The 17405-nt window shown below is 51.4% G+C and overlaps 3 protein-coding genes across 3 annotated transcripts; 1 reads left to right on the top strand and 2 right to left on the bottom strand.

Moving 5' to 3' along the window:
• Window positions 1-793: 793 nt before the first annotated feature.
• On the bottom strand, window positions 794-4472 carry chsF (chitin synthase CHS3; the record flags this gene model as incomplete). Its single annotated transcript, XM_057072415.1, has 2 exons — window positions 794-1685; window positions 1744-4472. The coding sequence occupies 2 exons, from the start codon at window positions 4470-4472 to the stop codon at window positions 794-796; spliced, it is 3621 nt and encodes a 1206-aa protein (XP_056938945.1).
• Window positions 4473-10518: 6046 nt separating this feature from the next.
• chs3 (putative chitin synthase activator (Chs3)) lies at window positions 10519-12722 on the top strand (the record flags this gene model as incomplete). Its single annotated transcript, XM_057072414.1, has 2 exons — window positions 10519-12367; window positions 12445-12722. 2 exons carry the CDS (start codon window positions 10519-10521, stop codon window positions 12720-12722), a joined length of 2127 nt encoding a protein of 708 aa, XP_056938944.1.
• Window positions 12723-14235: 1513 nt separating this feature from the next.
• On the bottom strand, window positions 14236-15436 carry N7462_000687 (aromatic ring-hydroxylating oxygenase subunit alpha; the record flags this gene model as incomplete). The annotated part of the gene is made up of 2 exons (XM_057072413.1): window positions 14236-14686; window positions 14763-15436. The coding sequence occupies 2 exons, from the start codon at window positions 15434-15436 to the stop codon at window positions 14236-14238; spliced, it is 1125 nt and encodes a 374-aa protein (XP_056938943.1).
• Between the last annotated feature and the right edge of the window lie 1969 nt (window positions 15437-17405).

The raw sequence follows: 17405 nt of genomic DNA, 5'->3' as shown, positions 1-17405 counted from the left end.
CGTTTTAGTTATCTCTGAGCTAGCTAAGAAGGTGCATTGGAATCATGTGATCTGGCTTAGAGGGTAACACTAGTATTGATTATTTTGTTCTGTTAAAGATCCGAGTTCAATATAGGATTCGGCTCCGTAAAATAGAAATACATTTTCTACAAAATAAACAGCGTGTTCGAGGGACATAAAATATCCAAATTACAACAAAATTCGCTGATCCCAGGATGACTGACAAAAGAGTCATGGAGGTTTACTTTGCTATCTCGCTAGGATTCGCGTTCCATGGGATTAGGGTCTAGTAGACAGACTACACACAAATGGCACCATGCATACATCCAAAAAAAAAAAATAATTGTCAAGATGATGCAAAGTAAAAGAAAGCGCGCATCCAAATCTCTTCCATATTAACACATCAAATCCACCGAAGCGAGATCGCTGTACAGAGAAGATAATAAAAATGAGACCCATAAAAAGTAACCATAGATCACAGTGAGAGGAACAAGAAAAGGGGAGGTAGGTAGGTCAGGAGGCTGAATAATAGCACACGTTAAGATATAGCTAGCTTTCGTGAATCGTGCTGCGCTGGAAAGGGAGGCGAAATCGAATGTTTATGTAAAAGGCCTGAGAATCAAGATGCGCAGAGATCAAAGATGGGCATGTCACATCGATATCAGAGACAAATTTGGAAACGCCGGGCCGAGATAAATCAGAACAAATCGGAAAGGTATGGTATGTAGATGGCAGAAATAAATAACAATCGAATGAGCACGATAGGGGCTGAGAAGAAAATAACCCAGACTACTTAATAATCCGAGTACGTCTCATAATGCGAATAACCATTCATGCCAGGCGCATGTGGCTGCCAGGTGCTGTTTCGCAACCGACGTTCTTTCTCAAAATCGCGCCAGCGCTTCATGGTGATCTTGGTGCTGTCGAACTCTCCCTCAGCTGCGCCGTGTCCCTTGTCCTTCTCACCAGCAGTCTTGCGAGTATCGCCCCAGCTAAAATCGTCGAATTTCCAGAACGCATACATGGGGAGAACAAAGTTCCAGACAGGGAGAGAGAGGAGATAGATCGCCATCCAGACAACATAGATAATGCGGTGGGCGGTAACGACAATCAGAACACCAGGTAGACCAAGAATGAGGGCGAGAAGGACGAGCGGAAGGACTTGGACGGGTTTGCTGACAATTGATTTGATGATGACATAGATGGTGAAGGAAATGGCGGCCGGAAGGACAAGAGTGCCGACAAGCTCTATGAAGATGACGAATTGCATGCTGAAACAGAAAGTCCCACATAGGTCGCGCACAAGCACCAGTTCCATCAGATTGTGCACAGTACTGTTGATCCAGCGACGACGCTGGGACAGGAGAACCATGAACTTGTCAGGGACAACGGTTTTGCAAACGGCCTGCGGCACAAAAATTTGCTTGCGCTTGGGGAATGTCTTGAGCATCAGAGTGGTCAAGTATCGGTCCTCACCAAGAAGAAGCAAGTTCTTCTTGTGCAAAGTATCGACCACATTTTCGGAATAATGCTCGACAATATCCGGGTTGGCAAGAATGGGCACCCAGTAATTCTGGCCACCCTTCGGGGCTTTGATGCGGTACATCGAGAAGCAACCAGGAAGACACGTGACACCGCCGAAGACCGATTCGAAGGATTTGGCTTGGTGATGAGAAATAAAGTATCTGGAAGAGAAGATATGTCAGTTTTTGCTTTAAAATAGGAGGGAAAGAAAAGCCATACTCAAAGACCTGGATCATCGTTACCCAGCTATCTGTCTTGTTGGCGATCTTCGTCTCACCACAGAGACCCATGATCTCCGGGTCTTTCACCATTGCTGAAACCATGTGCGTCAGGCTGTCAGGGAAGACTTTTGTGTCGGCGTCCACCATCAGTACAACTTCATAGAAATCCGGTGGAATACCAGTGACATTCCACAAGCCATTGAACATCTCAAACTCGAGTTCGGTCATACGCTCATCGAACATCACTTTTTGCAAGAAAGACATAAGGATGATTTGACTGTCACGCTTTCCACGGTTACCAGGCTTGGACTGAGTTGATTCCGCGGGAGTGCCGCATTTGACAATGACCATCATGGGAACACGCTGTTGCTTCTCCGGTGGGATCACGGAGGTCTCGCCATAGTCGTAGAAACCAGTGTACACCTTGGACATGTTGTGACGCTTGGAACCAGTGGCGACAGCGACATAGGAGAAGGGCTGCACCTCATCTGCGGGAATAACAAGATCTTTCACCATACCGAGGACGATATCTGGCGTAGAGAACTCTTCGCCCTTGCCCTTGATGATACCGTCACAGATCACCAGAATTGTCTTATGGCTGTTCGGATAATCGGTCATAGCGATCGAGTCCAGCGTCGTGCGGATACCCTCTTCACCTTCGGAGTAACAGGTGACAAGGCAGAGGGAATGGGCCAATGGATAACCGAATGGCTGCCACTCCGGCGGTGGTTGAGGAACAACTGCCTCGTGAATGAATCCTGCAGGACCAGGACCCTCCGACTCAGAGGCAATAGTAGAAATGCCACCATCCTGATGCCCATGGCCAACCAAACTAGTCTTGCTAGCAGTGGGGTTTTGACGAGAGTTGTCGGCGCTGAGAGTACCGCCACTGCTATTATGACTCAACTTATACATAGTACCCGACGTCGTGGAGCTTGGCATAAGGCGAGATGTGGAGTTCTGGCTGGCCATGGTGACATACTGCGAACGCTGTTTGCCCCCAGCACCTGAGCTGGCGACGTACGGACTGGAAAAACGAGAGGTAGTCGGCAGGAAGCTGGCACGTTTGCTCATACGATCTGGAACTGGAGGATCGGCAACACGAGGGCCAGGGCGGTAAATATCGTTGGACCAATCTTCGATTTGCTGGTTGCGCGTTCGAGTATCTGAAGACATGCTTGTCCTTTGCGCGGCGAATCTGGGCGCTAAGAACCACTGGAAGAGCAAGGCGAATGCAAATTTGACACCGACAATGGACAGAATGAAGATCAAAGACACATAAAGCACTACCTTGGACGCAATGCAGCCCACAGTGTCTGTATCAATGCTCCCAACTTTGATAATCTGCGATAGACATTGCCCAATTTTCTTCTCCTCGCCATTTTGCAAGTAGTATGTCAAATCAACTCCCCGGACATCGGGATTCTCTCGTAGGCTGTCAAATTGAGCCGGGTATGACACCTGGGTTGTGTTGAACCAGCGCAGAAGATCAAGGTCAAGCACAGAGCCTGAGTACACGGCCAAGTTCCGGCTCTTATTCTTGGTATCCTCCCAGGTGAAGTATACATCGCCAGAGCTATCCAGGTTGTAAAATGAGTTGCGAGCGGACGCGCTGGTATGGCATGCCCAACCGAGGTAGTATGAGACGGTCAGATTAGGCTCGGAGGAGCCATCTTGATTGTAAGCTGCGCAAGGAAAGTACCAGCCCAGGTCGCCCTTGGAGTTTGTAGGAACACCGCCGCCATCCTTCGCTGTGATCAGGCCCTTACAGGCACCGTTGACTTGCTGGAAGAAGAAACTGCCATCTTGACCGCCATACTTGTGCGACAGATCATACAGAACGTTTGTACCAGCAGGAATGCCTTCAGCGGCAGGGTGAGTAGAGCCCGTCAAGTCATACGCTTTGCCGTGGAAAATCATGTAGCCGGAGCCCACCTTGTTGACCTTCAGACGCACTGGCGTTGTACCACAAACAGTCGCCGTGAAACCAAAGGTCAGGAAACCAACAAACGCAGCAATCATCAGAATGATACTGATCAACCCAATCTTCTCCCGCCAGGCCGTTCGTTGTTCCCTCTGAGGCATGCCGAAGCATTTCAGCACAAAGTCGGGGATCAAGCAGCTGACTAGCGCGCAGTAAGTCGTCCACAAGTCTGGTGGGCGCACTTGGTCCATGGCTTTTTGTCGTCTCCGCTCCTCTGCCGACATACTCTTCGACGAGCGCCGACTGGACCTCTTCTTCCTTTTCGAGCGATGGCGGCTCGGAACCCGCTCCATGGGTTTGTTCATGTTACCATGGGCGCCATAAAGGTTCTCCTTGGTTTTCATATCCATGCTCCGCGAACTGTTGGTTTCAGCCTCACCATCTCGATCGAGTAACGGGTCATCGCCGGTCGCGGAGGGGTAGGTGGACATGTGGTGCGATCGTTGGCGGTAATGGTAATTGGGATGTTCAGGGTCGACCCGGCGACGCTCCGGTTTCACCAGACTCTTCTTGCGTCTCAGATCCCCGCCGTGCTCCATGCGCTCCTCATCGGCTTCGGCAGGTCGCCGGTGGCTCTGGGAGCGACGGCGGTGCCGGTGGTTTGATGGTGAGGTCTGCGGGCTATCGCTGTAGGCCCCAGTGTCGATGTCTCGGCGGCGACGACGATGAGAGGGTTCGCGGAAGGCACTACGCACTTCCTCGCGCCGCGGCGAGGCCTTGCCTGGCCTTTGCGGCAAAGACATTTCGCAAACTAATCAGGAGTCGGATTGAGTCAGTTGCCGCTCACCTCCAGCGCACCTAGCACCTAGCGAATTGGCATGCGAGGCGTGTCGCGCTCACCTTTAGAGAGATGCGCTCACCCACTGCGGCGCGGAAGACTTTTGAACGCTGTCTGGGAAGAAAATGGGTTGCACCGTCGAGCGGTTAGCACATGGCCCACTGCAATCAACAATGCCCGCAAGTTATCCCGGCCGGTACAGCTATGACGCCGGGGTGGGGAGCACAGGCGAGGAGACAAGACAGGCGTGGAATCTTGCGAGCAGCCTCGATGGGTTCTCGACCGTGATCCGGTCTCGACAGGCGTTTGCTGCAGGTTCCCAGGCGGTCGCGATGGGCTGCGGTCGGCCGGTGCAACGACGGCCGGGGGTGGAGAATAAACAAAGTGCGGTCCACACTGGGCCGAGAGCGACGGGGAGGGAGGGGGGGGGAACCAGCGAGCGAAAGTGGGTGTGTGGAAGACGAGGAAAATCAACGCAAATCAACGAGAGGACAGGCCACGGCTGTAGGCAGCAGAGAGACCTCAAGGGTTTCAGAAGATCCCAGATGCCACGAGAGGCAAGACAGAAGGAGAGGAAGAGAAGTAGTAACCGAGTGAGACAAAGCGGACCAGGTGATTGGGTTTCTGTGGGGGACGGCCGTTCAGGGTCCGTGACAAGTACCTCACTAGCTTAACCAGGCCTCCTCACGGTGGCATCGGGTCCCCTACCGATGTGACGGAAGTCGAATGTTATGTGGCTAGTGCGCAAATGATTGATGGACCTGAATCTCCCTCACGATGCATATGTATCGACAGATGCATGCAAATATTGCTTTCTCGGGTGCTCGGGGGAACCATGGAATGGAAGCGACTGGGCACCTTTGGCCCTCTCTCCTATGGCGGCACCAAACGAAATGAAACCAGGGACCTATAATGTTCTAGTCGTATGAGTAGTTTATTTAGTGCCATCTCCCCCCGTCACATTTCCTCGCTGTCCCCTTTGTTCATTCTTCTCGAGATTATCATGGTTGTCAGTAAGGAAGGATATCTATAGATCTGGATACTCGTCATCAGGCTCTCAGACTGATGCTACCGATGCACATCGATGTCCTGTTCGATGTGCTCCATAGTAACCCCATGGACAGAACCCCTACGCGCCCCTAAGAATAATCAGCTCTCGTGGTCGCTAGGGGCGATGGCCCCAGCCCACCAATCACCCCCGGGGCCACTCGGAGTTCATTGGAGGGCACCCTTCATGACGCCGATGATTGGCCCTGTGATGCCCGGAGTGCCCCACTGCCACTAGACTGGGAGGGGCTAGAGCGTAAGGGCCCGTGAGGCAGATCAAGCCGAGGGCTCTTCTCCCTTTTAGGCACTATGAGTATTCACTCTTCACTCCCAGCACGCTACTATACTTAGGTACCATGCCACTGCTCTGGGATCCACTACCGTGGTAGTCTACCGTGAGAGAAATGAGATAGTCACGAGGCCTGCAAGCTTTGAAGTCTGATCTTTTGATCTTGGAATCACCGGAAAACCTCTCCCCCCCCCAGTGTGAATCTGATTGACTGCAAAATGATTTCATAAAGAAGAAAAGCCTCCATGCTTCCATCTGCCCCGTCGCTGTACCTTGCGTCCTTCCGCGAGCCAGATGTATCGGGTACCGTAACTATTTGGATACTCACACCCCCCCCCCCCCCCTTGACACAATATTATGCATGCCAATTGCACAAAATACTCTGATCTATCGCTTCTGTCTCTGGCCTCTCCTGCTCGCTTCCGCCTCTCAGCTTTGGCCCACCGACAACACCAGTCGGTCCGGAGCCCCGAGTTGGCGAGTTGGTTGGTACCAAAATACCAACTTTTTTAGTGCTATTTATTGCTCAAAGCCTGCCTCGAGATACAACTTTCGGCCTTAAAAGGTCGACTACCAACCCCCCAAAAGGACAAAGACGGTCCCGTCCGGCGGATCCAACTTCGTTCTCACGGCTCTCCCGCCCACCTAAATCACCTCAACAAGGGATGGCCGCATCCCTCTCTGGTCCATCCCTAGCCCCAGAATCATAGGTCGGCTCTACGTTTCCCGCACCCGCGGAAATACGAGCCAAGCCCAGCTCGCTCTATTTTCAAATTTCTTAAAACATTCTTTTTTGGGGGAGAGGGTGGGGGGAGAAGGGGGTGCGCCTCTTCCATTCAAGCTGCTTTTTTATGGCGCTGGACATCGGTCACATCCAAGCCAAGGCGTTCTCCGCAGAAAGTAAAAGCCCGAGCTCGGAACCCTGCCTCGAGATCCTGGTCCGACAGCCTATGTTTACGGCTTTCACTGCATGCTTGTTGCTTTGTTGGCGCGCATTGCCGGGTGATGGGCCCTGTCTGCGTTTGCGTCTGCATCGCTGGAACGAGCAAAACAAAAAAAAAAAAAATAGAAAACAAAGGAACTTGTCCAAATGCCCAGATAATTTTGTGATCCGTAGTATCTAGGCATCCTGGTTCAAGAGACTCGGGGGCGCTGCGGGTTCTCACGTTGGTTTGTGTTGATCGTATTAGCGCTGCCACTCGGGCTGCGCCCACTGTTCGGCCGCTAGAAAACTCGGGCAACAGGAGACGGAAAGGGAGGGGGAAATGGCTCAAGGCGCCCGAGTATACCAGAGCAGAGCAGTAGGAAAGGGGCCATGATCCTTACGTTGGGACTCGAGTGAAAAACAGGCTCATGCGTCGCTAGAACGGTTCCCCTGTGTTCGGTGCACCCACCACGCGATGGGGATCGGCGGACGATCATCGCGGCAGACGGTCGCCATCTGGGGAGAGGGGGAGGGGGCAAATTCCAGCATGGAGACGGGAGCTCAAGAATGTCATGGACTATTTATCTTCCACAGCTATAAAAAAGGAATTTGAGGTCATAGCTATGCAATAACAATAGGATTTTGATTCTTGAGTCACTGTTTTCCGCTTCTCTCTCAGAATCTCTGTTTCGATCTAGGTTACGTGGTCATTTTTTTTCTTCACAGCGCATGGAAAATGGCCGGGCCCGAGATTGCCAAGGGCGGGATACAGACTACTTGATGCAACGCATGGAGACCACGTTCTCCCCCAGTTCCGACTGGAATGTGGCGCGGCGGTGGATGGCCGAGGGCTGGCATCTGACACGGAGGCTACCGGGCACGGCAGCTGCGGGATGATGCACGGTGTATCGCAAGAATGAGGAATCCGGCATCCGGACTATATTTGTAGGCTCGCATTCTCCACCATTGATTTCGTGGGGATTATCGTCAGCAGGCAACGTCTCTGGACGAAAAGCATGAGAGCTATCCAAGGAAAGCCGTCATGTCGAATGTCATGCAGCGATGGTAGAGCCTACCCAAATTTGCGAGAGCAGATGCTAGTCTGTATTTTGCTTTGCGTGTATTGCCAATAGTGTATTCTCCCTTCCCTCTATGCGGAGTAGAGAGTAAAGTACACGCATCTGTATAGGTGTTTCGTCATTATATCGACGAACCCAGCAAGGAGGCTCTGGTTAACACTAGTCCATCCAATTAATGATATGGCCGACCTTCCATATCGGGCCTCGCAGGGCCCGTGGATCGGGCCGTGCGAGAGTTCGGTGTCTCCATGGCATTCAGGAGCCCGCAGAGGGAAGGAAACTCAATTCCTCGTTCTTTCCCAGCTACCTGTTCAAATTATTGACTTATCCAAGAGCCGCCGGGTGTCAGATTGTCTCAATAATGAGCGGTCACGGCACCCCGAAGCGACGGTGGCGTGGTGCCTAATCCGTACCGATGGTGCCTCATATGCTCCCTGGATGACGGATGATCGGTGTCGCCGGACGCTGTGCGACAAGCTACTTCTTGGACTGAAACATGGCGAGATATGTGGTGATGCGGGCCACGAGCACCGCCCTAGGACCATGATGACAACAGGGCGAGCCTGACCAAGCCTTAACCGGAACGCTAGTTCTTCATAGCATGAGAGACACATAGATAGTCTAGTTAGGTCAGAGGAAACGCCCCAGCGTCCGCGACTCCACCGCTCTACAGACCACGATCATCCGAGCTCCACCTGCATCTGCATCGTACAAGGCTGTTTATAGGTATAGGTCGGGGCACGAGTAAGCTGAGCCCTCGTCTCTTCTCCGCTGATCGGAGGCTGAATTAATCCTGCACAGCACCCGAAAGAAAAAAAAAAAAGTAAAGTAAAAGAAAGAAAGGTAGAAAAACTGCGCAAAAGGTGGGGTTGAACAAAAAGCAAGTCAGCCCGATCCTGTCAGTAAACTAACTGCCTATCCCGTGTGTCGGGAGCCAAGCGGTCAGTCGCTAGCAGCTTGGACAGAAAAGCCCGGCGCAAACTATACCTCAGCCCGGAGATGATGTGATCCAACGCGGCAAGATCGAGGCACGATAAAAGGAGGGAGAACGTTCACCCCTTATGGTGTCGACGGGCGAATTGCTTGTTAGAGGGCGCTAAGTAGCGGGCCCTGTCCAGGTAGATATCGCCGAAGGCTGGTGGACCTCATCGGGAGTCGTTCTTCGGCCGCTGGTGCAGCATCCGGACGCCAAGAGGGGCTGTATGAGATAGAGCGTAATTGACGATGACCCTAGATGCTTCGCACGTCGGTCTTCCAGAGAAACTGCAGTGATCCCGTATTATACGAGGCCGACGGACTTGGCTGGCGCGGGCGGAAGACATGGAAAGGCTCACTTAGTTCAGTGGCTCGGCGTAAATTTAGAACGCTTTCCCCACCCGGCGCCAGGTGATTGGAATTTTGCCCCTCCAACAAGTAAGACAAGCCAGAGGTAAATGAGGAGAGAAGAAAAGAGAGCGCGCGAGAGAGAAGAGCAGGTGGAGAGGAGACCGGACAAGGCTGATCTAACCTCGATATATTTTACGATCGTCATTGTTGATTGTATCTGGCCATCTTTCTCTGTAATACTATCTCTTTTTATTCTGCATCCCCTTATTTCAGGGACGAGCGCCTCCAACTGGAATGACGTGACCCTAATAGAAACATGAAACATGGAACGAGCGGCAAGAGACAGGAATAAGACCATATATTATGATCCTATGATCTGCTTAGAGCCAATAAGACCGCGCGAAACATCAGGTTGTCAAGGTAGTAGTAGAAAAAAAAATCAAGAGAAAAAGAGAGAGAGAGAGAGAGAAAAAAAAAAAAAAAAAAAAAAAAAAAAAAAAAGCATAGATACGTAGAAGCCCCAACAGTAGACGTAGTGAAATGGTAGATAGTTAGATAGTCGAGACAAGAGAGGGAGAGGAGAGAGCGCAGAAGGGGGGGCGATGGCTATCAGGGCGTGTGGGAGAGAAGGGAGTAAACTAGCGATGCGGGTGGGGAGAGGTGGAGGCGACCCCGGGGCTTCTTTGACGCTGTTGGCTGCTGGCGGTGCCTCTGCGGTCCCCTCTTTTAACCCTCTTGAACCCTCTTGAGCCCCCCCCCCGGCGGCCTCTGATCTTGGACTTGGACTCCCCTCGCTTCCGAAAAAAAAAATTAACTCCTTCAGACGGTCTCTTGTCTCGCCAGTCGTTTCTGTCGTTCTTCGTTGCACTTCCGACCTTCTTCTCAACCACGTCGAACCCTTAAAGCCTCCGCTGCACTGATCGACCCAGCTCATCTGGGGCTACCCGAACCCTGACCCTCTTCTCTTCGTCTCCACGGGCCATTCGTTCCTCTCATTGGAACATCCTCTGGATCCCACCCCCTCCCCTCCCCTCAAAAGGGCCAAGGACACGAGAAGCTGTGACAGCAACAGCTCCCAAATCTTCTGCGATCCTCTTGTCTTCTCTTCATTCCATGTCGACATAGATTACCTCGTTACTGGCCTCCGTGTCTTCCTCCCGACGGCCCTTCTCACATTCGTTTTGACTTGGATCGCCCGCCTCATTTCAATCTCGTTTCGGTCGTGCCTAGCATCTCCCCGCCCGGCAGGGATTGCAGAGCCGTCGCCACTCTCCCCTGAGCAGGGCCCAATCTCCATTTCCACCATCCGACCTGCCCCAGACGACGGCTACGGCGGATATCCAGCATGGCCTCTCCCGTCGCAACCCAACAGCATCCCCTCCCCTCTCCGCCTCCAGCTTATCTCCGATCTTCTCCTCCGTTCCCCTCACAGGAAACCACTCCGCGCACCATCCCTTCATGCCCGCAAAATTTGACTCTATCTCGTAAGCCGGTGCCAGTCCCGCTGGTGACCTCGGTATCCGAGGACTCCCCGGTGATCCAGGAATCTCCGCGGTCCCCCGTCAAAATTGACCACGGGACAGAGCTTCCCCAGGCTTCCACGGCGCAGATTGAACATCTGCCCAATAGTCCCGAAACACCACAGCTTGAGCTGCCCGAGTTCGCGGGACTGTCAATCGAGGATTCGACACAGCCGCAACATGGCTGGAATCCGGCGTTTCCCCCGCGAAAGGATTCGGTGCAAGCCCCGCATTATGCGCCGCAACAGCCGTATGGCCATACTCCTGCGAGCAGCGGGTCGTGGTCAATGATGGAGTCTCAAGTCAAGGAGGACAGTCACGAAAATCCGAAAAAGAGCGGGTCGTCGCTCGAGCAGGGCCTGAGCCACAACAGTTCGTCTCGAGGCAGTCTCGAGAGCGAAGTGCAGACCTCGGATGGCTATGAGCCTCTTGCCTATCACCACCAGCAACAGCAAAATGTACCGCCAACTCATCGCCACTCCACAATCGGCATGAACTTGGAGCCTTCGGGCTCCACGGACAAGCTGGCGGTACGGCGATCACGACTGTCACGACCTCTCTCCACATATTCCTCGGCGTCCGATCTGGGAGTGGGCAATCATCGCCGCAATCTCTCTGCTTCGCCATATATGCAAGGCCGGTCCTCGTCGCGCAACTCCACTGCATCCCCAGACAATCGCTCTCTTTCATTCATCGACCTGTTGAATACCTCCTATCCCCAGCCTGGTCCCACAGCATCCCAATTCGACAATTCCCACCTCCGCTCCTCCATCGGCACACATGCCTCGCTGCTCAGCCACAAGCAAACATTCGAGATGTACCTCGCAAATGTCAAAAAGACCGATGAGGCCGCGGTGCAGTATGAATTCGCCATCTTCATGATCAACTCGATGCGTGAGATGCCTGCCGTCGACTTGGAGGACTCCACTTCCATCACGCGTCAGCGGCTCATGCGGGAAGCCAAATCCATCCTTCAGCGCCTTGCAGACCGAAGTTACCCTTTTGCCCAGTACTACCTCGGCGACGGGTATGCCTCCGGGCTTTTCAACAAAGGCAAGAGCGATAACGACCGTGCATTCACCCTTTTCATCGCCGCCAGCAAGCACGGGCATATCGAGGCGTGCTACCGTACTGCACTCTGTTACGAGTTTGGCTGGGGTTGCCGTGCCGATGGAGGTCGCGCCGTGCAGTTCTATCGCCAAGCGGCGTCAAAGAATCACCCTGGTGCAATGCTCCGCATGGCAAACGCATGTTTGGCCGGTGACATGGGGTTGGGAAAACGGTACCGGGAGGGCATCAAATGGATGAAGCGCGCCACGGAGTCATCTGATGCGCAGTACAACTCGGCGCCGTATGAGCTAGGTCTGATGCACGAAACCGGTTACGGTGACGATGTCTTCATTGACGAGTCCTATGCCGCGCAGCTGTACACTAAGGCAGCCGAACTGGGCCATGTCGAGGCCGCCTATCGGCTTGGTGATGCCTATGAGCATGGTAAACTCAATTGCCCGCGCGACCCGGCTCTGAGCATCCACTTCTACACATCTGCCGCACAGGGCGAGCATCCGCTGGCAATGATGGCGCTGTGTGCTTGGTACCTCGTGGGCGCGGAACCAGTGCTCGAAAAGGATGAGAATGAGGCGTACGAGTGGGCGACTCGCGCAGCTTTCAAAGGTCGGTTTTCCCTGTTCTTTCCCATGTTGATCCAGATGCTCGAGGCGGCTTTACTAACAAATGTCACTTCAACACAGGTCTGGCAAAGGCTCAGTACGCCGTTGGCTATTTCACTGAAATGGGCATTGGCTGCCGTCGCGATCCGCTCGAGGCGAATGTCTGGTACGTCAAGGCAGCCGACCAGGGCGATGAGCGTGCGAAGCACCGTATTGCGACAATTCGGGCAGCTGCCGACGGCGCCAGTCCAGCCACAGGGACCCGGAAGGGCGGGCGGCTCAGGAAGTCTGAAGGAAAAGGCCAGGGTGAGTACCTTGGTCTCGCGATCACGAATTTTGGACAGTCAAATCAATGCTAACGACTTGCAGCCGATGTCGACAACCAAAAGCAAAAGCGATTTGTCATTTTCTAGATACACAGCCAGCCTCATATCGCTCCTATCAATCACTCCCAGCCAAGCATTTATGTCACGCCTCATGGTATTCTCATCTTGTGTTGTTTTATTTCCGCTATGATTCCCCCTTGTCAAGTCATCTCCGCTGTGCACACCGATCTGAGGCACACTCTCGCCTCCACTATCGATACATCATTAATACATAATCCTCTTTTGCCTATCTCCGGGTAGAGCACCATTCATGATTTTTATTTAGGATTGGGTCCCATGGTCCTGTCACTCTGCATTCATGTCTTTGTCTATAGCACTCATCATTCGCCCCTCCCTCATTGTTATCTGACTATCCTTGATTACTATCCCCCACTTAACTCGCATCATGGTTCTCAGCAACTCTACACCCTGCATCAAACCTGAAACCCTCTATTTGCCTAAGAATGGTTCGGCTTTTTTTGATTCGATCTTGATCTCATCTCCGGCGTGCCATCTACTTTATCTGTCATTTCATCCAACCCCATGTTGCCTATGAATGAAAAAAAAAAAAGAAAAGAAAGGGATGGGGGCGAAGGAATTTACTTCGGGCGGATCTATCACCATTTGTGCTCCCTTGGAAGATCCTCGATCTAACTTGTGCTCGGCTGGTATACTTCTTTACTTCCCGCTGGAACATGCACATACTTGATGGCCGCCGCAACTTGGAGTGTTCCCACCCACTCTTCCGGTGGCCTAAAAGCCCAACCACGAGCATGACAGCTCACACTCTTCCTGCCATCTTGCTGAGTGATTTTCATGGTTTATATCTTTCGTCTCTCTCCTGTGGCTCTTTGGATGCATTCGTCATTTCTGGCGTTGGGGTTATTCAATCCTTTCAGGCCCGTGGGGGGTCTTATTTTTATCGGGTTATCTACTAGTTATCGTTTCTGATATGCAATAAAATATCGAGTTTTGGACTCTTAAACTGGGCATTTGTAACACCCTGGTTTACAACTTTCTCGGCGGCATTTTAATTGATTATTTTGATTATTTTGATTATTGCGTACATATAGCACTTCCACAAAGTCCTGGTAATGATATATTTGCGCGGCGCGAGATTTTATATTTCCATCTTAGCTCAACTTTGTTTTCGGACTTTCCGTCACACTCAGTGCATTTGACAACATTCTATGTCCACCAATCGATTAGTCATATTCACAGTAAAATCATTTACCAGGTGAAGGAATAGCTGAATTGTATGGGGAATTGGAATAGTAGATGGATTTGATACTACACTAGTAGTGCTCTAAGAGCAGGAACAGCCAAATAGAAACGATAACATGAAATGCCAAATCAATTATTCTTATCATGAGAGAAACGACCGATACAACAATCTGATTTCTAGGTAGCCATAAGTCATGAAGTACAACGCTAAAAGATAAAAAGAAACACAAGTCTTATCATATCACAGACATATAGTCTCTATGCAGCCCCCGTCACGAGCGGTCTAGACTGTGATAGCCGTAGTAAGCCCGCTTTTAAAGCCATCGTTCAAAATGTCCTCTTCATTGCTACAGTTCGCCATTGCTGCGATGGACATATCTTCTTGACTGATAGCAGCGGGCTTGAGAATGCGCTGCTGGGTGGGCCAGATCTGGTGGCCAGCCTCCTCCTCAGCCTTGAAGTGGTCGGTCACGACTTCGCGTACCGTGGTCTGGAAGTGCAGTGGGCCCTTTTCCATCTCCGGGTGGAGCTCGCCGTTCACAAAGACACCAGCGTTGAGGTTTTTCTGCGTGTTGATGCACAAATACTTGTCTTCGGACATGATGCGCTTGTACATGTCGCTGATGAGGTTGAAGTCCTCGTCGGTGGCGTGGATGTTGCGGTAAACCTCGTAGCGCATAACGGATTTCGTTGGGCTGACGGGTGTGAAACGTTGCATGAAGAAGAAGTTAGGACTGGGGAGCGGTTAGCTGGGATTCTTGGTGTAGTATCCTCGGCTCTCGGGACACTGAGTGAAAAGGGTGGACTCACGAGACATTGCAGGAGGCATTAGGCCAGAAGTAGGTGGTGGCTATCCGGAAGCCCTTATCGATCTGATCCTGTCGCTGAGCACCGTAGTGCTGAATGTGACCGTCCTTGGTCTTTACGTAGTAGGAGTGGAGATCGGCAATGGTGGGAATGTCGGGATGCGCAACCTGGCAATGGTAGCACTCATTATAGTTGTCGGCCAGGATCTTCCAGTTGAAATCGCCTTCCATGTCCCAGGTGTGATCAAAGACGTATTCATCGAAGTTGTAGTAGTCGAATCGGGGCTGCTCATCCACGCCATCGAAATCGTCTTTCCAGGCCACATCGGGCGTCTCCTTAGCATCGAGGTTGACCCAGATAAAGCCATTGCGATCAATATGGGTATGAATAGGGTAGAAATTGTCGTTGTGGAACACTTTGATGTTGTTTTCGTGGTCCTTCGCGACGATGAACTCGTAGCCGGCAGCATCGTATCGGACCCAGTCCCCGGCGTTAGGGACGCGGTGCTTGTGAGTGGTGAGGAGCCACTTGCGAGCAAAGATAGACCGCCGCTCCAGCTCATACATATCCTGGGAGGTATACCAAGAGGCAGGCAGAGCACGGACGGCCTTCTTTTCCTCCTTCACCGTAGCCGCCGCAGTTGCGGACGTACCGAAGAAATTCCTCAAAAATGACATTGTTATATGCAAAACACAGAGTCAGGTGTTTTTCAATGGAGATTCAAAAATAGAATTAGAGACTTGAAAGTCCTAAACTGGAGATTCTTTATTTTCGAGTGGTTATTGAACTACATCATCACCTGGAAAGATTCGCTTTTCTAAATAGCTATGTCAACTACCCTGACACGGATCCTGCCACCTTCGTCCCGATCCATTGGACGGAGCATATCGTTTGCCATCCGATAATGATAACGCCTTGAAAGAACACCCGGCATCAGGTGGCCAGTTTGCAACGGGCGTTTATACCTCGGGACCGATCACCTGATCGGGTGGGCCCCCAACCGGACCGAGTGGCTGAACTGTTATCAAGCCCTTCATGCCTGGCGAACCCCAGGATTTCCCATCGGGCGCGGGCGTGGCAAGACAGGGAGCTAATAGAATTCCTCCCGACCGTCCCGCCTTATGATTTCACATTGCCAAATCGATCTTGGAAGGTGAGATCGTCCGGAGTCTAGCCCCGGAACAACCCCGACGTGTACTTAAATTTACCCAAAACGGCAATGTTCACCACGATTCTAGAAAATGTGATGAAGGCCCAAGCTATATTATATGCATGGCGGTTAAGCTTCACAGTGCTCTTTGTCACATGTACCTTCGAAAGACTCAAACCGATGCCAGACCTTCTCCACGAGAGGATATGACTCATTTGTCAAGTTGGGATTGTGATCGGTGTTTAGACATACATTGAAAGCTTATAACGATGCAATGGTCACGGGGCCATTCATTCCAGAAATATCCTATATCCCATGTACATCCCATTGCAGCTTTTCATAATTATTGGGAGGGCAAACTGTCCAATAATTCAATAACCTGGAAAGGCGATCTCCTCGACGCGATCTTGAGAGATTCAAAGTCATTGGTGCGATACAAAGTATCAAGTCTTGCCGTTGTGAGGTCGGGCTGAACAGGATTGAAGCTCTGCTGTTTCTGGAATGTATTACTCCGTTGGTGATGGACTGATAGGGAGGAGCCGGGGAAATGCAGGCGCCCAGTATGCTCCATGCAAGCTAAGCCGATGGTGGATTGCCCGTGAACCGACCCGCCGATAAGCCGGCCAGGTGTGACCACGGCAAAGGCATCCGAGGCCCCGATCGATAGGTGTTCTTTCTAAGCTGCTCTGGGAGACAAGTGAAACCTTGATGGTACCTTGGTCGCCCTGGGAGATCTGGAGATATGCCATTGGGTATCAATCTCGTCATTTCCATATAATTAGAGATTTCTAGACATGAGGAGTGTATTGTGGTACTCAAGGGCCACTTTGCTTAAGAACATATGGCCTTAAAGGCTATAGTTGTAGGCAGTTTAGACCGGAGTTATTTTATTTATCACGTGAAGAAATTGGGCCTAACTGCACCAACAATTTTTAGGATGTCGTTCTTCTGTAATTTCATTCCGAATGAATTTTCAATCAAGTCGCCCGCTTGTGTTCCAATATCAGCCTCCCTTTCCATTCAAATAACCTGATCGCCGCGGTCGATAGCTAATTCTGTGAGCATCCCATATTCTCTCCAATTTCTTGATATGATGGGGTTGTATCTAATTCAAGCCTGTTCGCTGCTAAAGACTACACGATCCATGGTCTATAATCTCGCCCCAGCCACTTGCTTTCGCAGGCATACAAACAAAATGACAGTGTCGCTTTCAGAGCATGATTTCAATCGCCAGGATTTGAGATACCCGACGCGACCGTTGTCAGTCGGGGCATAAATGAGTCCTCTGTGTCGCACAAAGTTCCTATTATGGAATTCATCTCCACATTGGGATAGAATAGGCATGAAAATACTGCGTCAAGCAGACAATCTCGCCATCCTATCCAGCGGGAAACAAATAAATATTGTTGGGAATGTCATCAGCTGTCATTGGCTCAATAAACTTCAACTGTTGACACATTTCCAAAATGCTCGCATAACAGGAAGAAGTACGCAAC

Source organism: Penicillium macrosclerotiorum (genome assembly GCF_028827735.1).
Source record: "Penicillium macrosclerotiorum strain IBT 26536 chromosome Unknown utg000001l_segment0_segment0, whole genome shotgun sequence".
Taxonomy (NCBI): domain Eukaryota; kingdom Fungi; phylum Ascomycota; class Eurotiomycetes; order Eurotiales; family Aspergillaceae; genus Penicillium; species Penicillium macrosclerotiorum.
This window is presented reverse-complemented; position numbering and strand designations above follow the sequence as displayed.